This window comes from Chiloscyllium plagiosum, chromosome 4 (genome assembly GCF_004010195.1).
Source record: "Chiloscyllium plagiosum isolate BGI_BamShark_2017 chromosome 4, ASM401019v2, whole genome shotgun sequence".
Lineage (NCBI taxonomy): Eukaryota > Metazoa > Chordata > Chondrichthyes > Orectolobiformes > Hemiscylliidae > Chiloscyllium > Chiloscyllium plagiosum.
Genome location: NC_057713.1, coordinates 6,778,571 through 6,785,899, shown reverse-complemented (window position 1 = coordinate 6,785,899; position 7,329 = coordinate 6,778,571). Strand labels below are relative to the sequence as shown.

At 44.2% G+C, this 7,329-nt stretch overlaps 1 protein-coding gene across 1 annotated transcript in view; it reads right to left on the bottom strand.

Moving 5' to 3' along the window:
- Positions 1 to 106: 106 nt before the first annotated feature.
- The window catches only part of LOC122548826 (E3 ubiquitin-protein ligase RNF166), a 16,819-nt gene continuing 9,596 nt past the window's right edge, over positions 107 to 7,329 (bottom strand). The window contains exons 3-6 of the mRNA XM_043687641.1: positions 5,429 to 5,541; positions 4,349 to 4,466; positions 1,889 to 1,996; positions 107 to 908 (exon numbers count right to left, since the gene is read on the bottom strand). Coding sequence (XP_043543576.1) covers positions 849 to 908; positions 1,889 to 1,996; positions 4,349 to 4,466; positions 5,429 to 5,541 — 399 coding nt within the window. The 3' untranslated portion in view covers positions 107 to 848. The remainder of the gene's footprint in view (positions 909 to 1,888; positions 1,997 to 4,348; positions 4,467 to 5,428; positions 5,542 to 7,329) is intronic.

Below are 7,329 nucleotides of genomic sequence, written 5' to 3'. Positions count from 1 at the left end.
TGTCCGGACTTGTCCGACCTGCCTAGCTCCACCCTCCACCCCCTCTAGCTTATCTCTCCACGCTTCAGGCTCTCTGCCTTTATTCCTGATGAAGGGCTTTTGCCCGAAACGTCGATTTTGCTGCTCGTCGGATGCTGCCTGAATTGCTGTGCTCTTCCAGCACCACTGATCCAGAATATTGTTCTGGGGACACATACTCAAAATCCACCCACTGGAACTTAAATCAATAGTCAATCCTAATGATTTAATGCAAATCCTAGTGTCAGTAATGGTGACCATGAAATGAAGATCAATTGTAGTAGAAAAACCCTGGTTCACTAATGCCCTTGAGAGAGGGGGCATCTGCAGTTCTTACCCAGTCTGGTCTACACGTGACTCCAGACCCAGAATGATGTGTTTCACTCTTAACTGCCCTCTGAATTGACCCATTCAATCATCAATCCAAGGGGCAATTAGGGATGGGAAGCACACACTGGCTTTGGTGATGGGGGCCTCCATTCGACAAAAGAATAAGGACAGTGTTATAATGCTCGGATTATTGTCATGATACATTGAAGATTCATTACTGAAAACAAACATTCATCAAAAGGAAGCCTCAGCTAATACAGTACATCACAAGGAATTATTGCTGCAAGATTGACAATGTCTCAACATCGAGCAGAAAGGTTCTTTCAGAAATGCTCCAAACAAAAATCCAAACCAATCTTCATCAGGGTCTGGGAAGAGGTTCCTCAAAGCTTGCTTGCAAAGTCCCTTTTATAAAAGCGGATTTGAAAAGCATGCCTATCCTTTAAAAAAAGTGTGTGATTTTCTGCAGGAGATGTTTCTTCAAAAGGGATTTAATCAAATTACTTATACGAATTCCAGATGGTGTCTTGCAGCATCAATTCTTCGTCTTGATCAAAATTCTGAAATCAGGGAAGAAAGCAGTATTCGAGGTTAACATTCAGACAGTAAGACTGACCTGTTTCTCCACCAGCCTGAATTTCCCACGTCATCACTTCTGCAAAGGATCATAGAATCATACAGGACAGAAGAGGCCTTTTGGCCTATCGAGTCTGTACTGCCAAAGCTACACTAAACCTACAATGGTCTCACTTTCCTGCACTTGGATGCTCATCAGAGGGTTGGTGTGGACTTGAGGGGCCAAATGGCCTGCTTCCACACTGTAAGGACTCTATGAGAGAAAGTACTTCTCCTCATATCAGTAGGCGACACCTAATTTTTAACAATGCCCCCTAGTTCTGGACTCACCCACAGAAGGATATATCATTTGCACATCCACATTGTCAACATGTTATTCATTGCAATTACCCTCACTCTAAACTCCAGTGTAAACTAGCCCAAACCGTCTAACTAAAAACCAAAAGAACTGTAAATCAGGAGCACAAGTAGAAATTGCCGGAAAAGCTCAGCAGGTCTGGCAGCATCTGTGAAGAAAAATCAGAGTTAACATTTTGGATCCAGTGACTCTCCCTCAGACTCGAAACATGAACTCTGATTTATTTTCTCCCACAGGTGCCGTCAGACCTGCTGAGATTTTCCAACAACTTCTGTTTTGTTCCTAATCTGTCTCACCACCTCATTCCAACATCGGCACCTCCACATCATTCATTTTTTTGTCAGTGTGGATCTGATGGGCCAACTGCGCTGTGCTGGCTCTAAGAAAACCTAGTGATTGCTGGTATCAATCGAGTAAACCCCCTCTCAATCTTTAAATAAAAGAGACTGAAACTGCACACAGTATTTGAGACGTGGTCTCACCAATACCCTCTATAATTAAAGCATAATTTTACTTTAATGCTCCATTCATAATACATGATAATATTAACCTTCCCAATTACTTGCAATCAGAATGATATACACACACAATGTCAAATACACTCACCACAAAGAATTGGTATTGGAATCGGTGTCGGACTCTCAGGTGCTGAATAAAATTCCTGCTGTAATAATTTGGATCCCCCCACGGCATTGATGCACAAATTGGACAGACCTACAGGACAAGAATCCACAGTTTCAGCTAAAACGAGTCACTGATAGCATTCACACCTTTTGAGTAAGAAATATTGTGGGTTCGTGTCCCACTTGAGTACAATAATCTAAGCAGACTCCCCAGTGCGGTACTGAAGGAGTACTGCACTTTGCACTGTATGTGATGTTCAACTATCATCTCCTCTGATTTAATTTCATTTATTGTCACGTGTACCGAAGTACAGTGAAAAGCTTTGTTTGTGAGCAGTACAGGCAGATCATAGTAAGCAAGGATATACAGATCATAGGGTGAAAAAAGAACTTGGACAGAGTAAGGCATTCAGGCTACACCGCACAGAAAGTGCACTACGCAAGATCAACATCAACATTATATGAAATTAGAGAGTCCATTCTTCAGTCTAATAACAACAGGGATGAAGCTGTTCTTAAACCTGTTCGTGTGTGTGTCCAGGTTTCTGCGTCTTCTGCCTGATGGAAGAGGTTGTAGGAGATCATTATCAGGGTGGGAGGTTTGATGATCTCTGGCCTCTCAGGTGGAGAGCAGGACACAAAATGATTCAAGAAAGTGGCTCACCACTCCCTTCTCCAGTACAATCAGTGATGGGCAATAAACACTGGCCTCACCAGGGATACCTTCAACCCATAAACACAAACAAAACAGTAGGGATGTCCTCCTTGGTTATCTAGGTCAAAAAGTGTGGTGCTGGAAAATCACAGCCGGTCAGGCACCATCCGAGGAGCAGGAGAGTTGACGTTTCGGGCATAAGTTTTCATCAGGAATGAGGGGGTGCCCAAGAGAACTGAGAGACAAATGGGAGGGGGTGGGACTGGAGGGGTGGTGATAGGTTGGAGTGGACGTTGGAGCAGATAATTGAGAAGGAAGATGAACAAGTAGGACAGGTCAAGAGGGCAGTGCCGAGTTGGAGGGTTGGATCTGGGATGAGGTGGGGGAGGGGAGATGAGGAAACTGGTGAAATTCACATTGATCTCGTGTGGTTGGAGTGTCTGAAGGTGGAAGATGAAGCGTTCTTCCTCCAGGCGTCGTGTGGCTAGGATTTGGCAGTGGAGGCAACCCAGTACTTGGCGGAGTGGGATGGGGTGTTGAAGTGTTCAGCCACGGGGTGGAGGGGTTGATTGGTGTGCGTGTCTCTGAGATATTCTCTGAAATGTTCCACAAGCTGGCATCCTGTCTCTCCAATGTGGAGGCGACCACATCGAGAGCAATGGACACAGTAGATGAGGTGTTTGGAGGTGCAGAGAAATCTCTGCCAGATGTGGAAGGATCCTTTGGGGTCTTGGACGGAGGTGAGGGGAGAGTTGTGGGCTCAGGTTTTGGACTTATTGTGGTGGCAAGTGAAGGTGCTGGGAGTGGAGGGTGGGTTGGTTGGGGGGATCTAACGAGTGAGTCGGGGAAGGAATGGTCGCTGCGGAATGCTGAAAGGGGTGGGGAGGGAAATATATCTCTGGTGGTGAGGTCTGACTGTACATGGAGGAAATGGTGGAGGATGATGCATTGTATCCAGTGATTGGTGAGCTGAAAGGTGAGGACCGGGAAGTTCTAACCTTATTGCAATTGGACGGATGGAGTTCAAGGGGCGAGGTGCGGGAAGTGGAGGAGATGCACTGGAGGGCACTGTTAACCAAGTGGGAAGGGAAATTGCAGTCTTTGAAGTAGGAGGCCATCTGGGATGTTCTGGAGTGGAATTGGTCGTCCTGGGAGCACAAACAGCAGAGGTGGAGGAATTGGGAGTAATCAGGAAACGTGCAAGTCTTTGTTTCATTTGATTCCAAGAATTTCTCAAGCAATATTTGAGGAATTCTGGAACAAAGAATAAACATTAAATGTAACTGATGTCCAGTGCAGAAGGTAATGGTTATGGTGCATCCAACATATTGCTTTTATAAGAAGAGGGATATGAGAGTTAACTGTGAATCTTCCCAGAAACTGGGCTCCATTCTCAATGTTTTAATAGAGCTTGTCAGTTGGTGTGGACAGGAGTTTGTCCCAGTTAGATGCAAAGAACAAAGGCCTTCTATGACCCCTTTGGAAGAGTTTCCATTTCTGTAAAGAGTATTAGGATATTCGGAGGTCACAAAAGGTGCTGTACAACTGCAAGTTCTGGCTGTCCATCCCTGTTTCACCAACAGGAAGAGGCCGAGATGAAGCTTTTAAGTCTTTCTTGTTGGTGTGGAGTGAAGGACAGAAAGTCCTCTTTGTTAAAATGTCAGATAAACTCATCGCGTCTTCTGCCTGATGAGGCATATTTTCTAAAAAATGGCACTCACTCAGTGTAAATGTTTTCATTGCACAAACAATTTGGCGATTAAGAAGAAACAACATGAAAACACTTACCACATGCCGATAATCACCACAATGATACGTACAACAATGCAGCACAAGGTCACCCATGTCATAGCCACTTTGATGGCAATACGGGCAGGTAAATGTAGATCTGTTTGGTTCTGTGGCACTTGAAAATAGGGAAAAACAAACTGTGTTATATTGTTTGCTGATGGATGAACAGCTCTGAAACCACTTACAAGACAATTCCATCAAACAACTTTTAAATTATCTCTACAAACCAAATAGATAAGCAGAATGAGTGAAACATCACTAGTTTCTCTGTGTTGGAGATTTGCACTCAGTGATGCACATAATCCAATAAACTACAAGAGAAACTATAACACGTTACATGAAAGATATTTAGCCCAGTTACTGAATACCTAATGAAATGTTGAGATACAAGGGTTAACAAGTATTAAATTGCATCTTATCAATGACTTGGATTTCATTTGTACTAAATTCAAATTGGACAGACCCAGAGTCTAAACCTTCAGGCACCAGTCAGATAAAATAATCTATGAAAACAACGTAGCATTGTCATGGCCAAAGCAATAGCGAATGTAGGATCCCCAAACACAGGAGTAATTCAGGAGTAAGAAAGTGCAAGACTTGGATATATTCCCTTTCTTTGTGCATGAACGTTTCTGACCTGGATGGGTGGCATGGTGGCTCAGTGGTTAGCACTGCTACCTCACAGGGCCAGGGTCCCAGCTTCAATTCCAGCCTCAGGTGACTCTGTGTGGAGTTTGCACATTTCCCCCTGTGTCTGCATGGGTTTCCTCCCACAGTCCAAAGATGTGCAGGTGAGGTGAATTGGCTGTGCTAAATTGCCCAAAACGTGTTGGGGGAATTGGTCAGGGGGAATTCAGAGGGTCAGTGTGGACTTGTTGGGCCAAATGGCCTGTTTCCACACTGTAGGGTATCTATTCTTAATGAGCATAACTGAACAACATAATAGGTGCAACCATTTATCGTAAATTGGTCATTGGTGTCACATTTAGGATTGTTCAGCAAGTTCTGGAATCGTATCTAATAGTAGACGTTTTGATGTGGAATTATTTTTACTTCCCTGGCAGGTCTGAAGCTTACCTGACTGAGGCAGGTGTTGGGAGAGGTATTGCACTTGTATTGCAGTCTGGACCATATTCCCTCAGGTACTGTGCGCAGGTGGTAGTGTGTGTCCTCATGTCAATCAGGTACACCTGAAAACAAGCCCACACTCTTGTTATACACATAAACATAGCAGGAGAGACATAGGCCATTCAGCTCATCAAGTCTGCTCTGTCATTCTATGAGATCATGGTCGATCTGATAATCCTCAACTCCACTTTCCTGCATAGCCCTTGATTCCCTAACTGATTAAAAATCTTCTATCTCATCCCTGAATATACTTAATGACCCAGCCTTGATAGCCATTTGTGGTAAAGAATTCCACAGAGTCACTCCCCTCAGAAGAAATTCCTCCTCATCTCTGTTTTAAGTGGATGACCTCTTATTCTGAGATTATGCCCTCTGACCCTAGACTCCCTTCTCCAATTTAATAATCACCTGCCTATAGCAGGGTGATCAGAACTATACACAATACTCCAATAGTGGCCTCACCAACGTCCTGTACCACCACAGCATGACATCCCAAATCCTATCCTCAATGCTCTGAACAAAGTAGGCAAGCATGCTAAACGCCTTCTTAATCTGTGAGGCAACTTTCAAAGAACTATGTACCGGAACCCCAGGTCTCTCTGTTCAACAGGGCCTTCCCATTAACTCTGTAAGTCCTGTCCTTGTTTATTTTACCAAATTACAATACCTCGCATTTATCCAAATTCAACTCCATATGCCACTCCTTAGCTCATTGCCCAAATTGATCAAGACCCATGTATAATCTTAGATAACCTTCTTCACTGTCAAATATACTACAGGTATTTATCCGAACATCCAAAAACCGAAGAGCTCCGAAATCCAAAATTTTTTGTGAATTTTTTTTCTCATTAAGGTTGTTTGGCAAGCAAACAGTTAACCCAAGTTGACACCCACTCCATGTGTGTCACTCGGATGCGACATGAGGAGGCGTGGCCAAGCACTGACAACCCTGGGGTTTCTCTGTGAATGCCCCCAAGTCAACACCCACTCAAAGTGTGTCACTCAGATGCAACGTTGGGGGGGGGGGGGGGCATGTCCAAGCACGTTCTTACTTAGAAGTCTGCTCCTCTGGTAAGATTTTTAAACATTTCACCATGAAACTGTCACTATTCTGAAAACTGAAAAATTCAGAATTCCAGAAAACAGCTGGTCCCAAGCATTTCGGATAAATCTTCTACCAATACTAATTTTGTGTCATTCACAAACTTACTAACTATTACTTACTTACTAGATTTTCATCCAAACGTAGAAATGAGAAACAAAAGTGGACCCCCTGCTGATCCCTGCAGCACACGCTGGTCCTAGAGATTTATCCACCTTTATTTGTTCCTAAAGCACCTCTTCTTCTGTAATAGAGTCATAGAGATGTGCAGCATGGAAAAAGACCCTTTGGTCCAACACGCCCAAGCCGACCAGATATCCCAACCCAATCTAGTCCCACCTGCCAGCACCCGGCCCCTATCCTCCAAACCCTTCCTATTCATATACCCATCCAAATGTCTCTTAAATGTTGCAATTGTACCAGCCTCCACCACATCCTCTGGCAGCTCATCCCATACCCGTACCATCCTCTGTGTGAAAATGTTGCCCCATAGGTCTCTATTATATCTTTCCCCTCTCACCCTAAACCTATACCATCTAGTTCTGGACTTCCCGACCCCAGGGAAAAGACTTTGTCTACTTATCCTATCCATACCCCTCATAATTTTGTAAACCTCTATAAGGTCACCCCTCAGCCTCCGACGCTCCAGGGAAAACAGCCCCAGCCTGTTCAGCCTCTCCCTAAAGCTCAGATCCTCCAACCCTGGCAACATTCTTATAAATCTTTTCTGAACCCTTTCAAGTTTCAC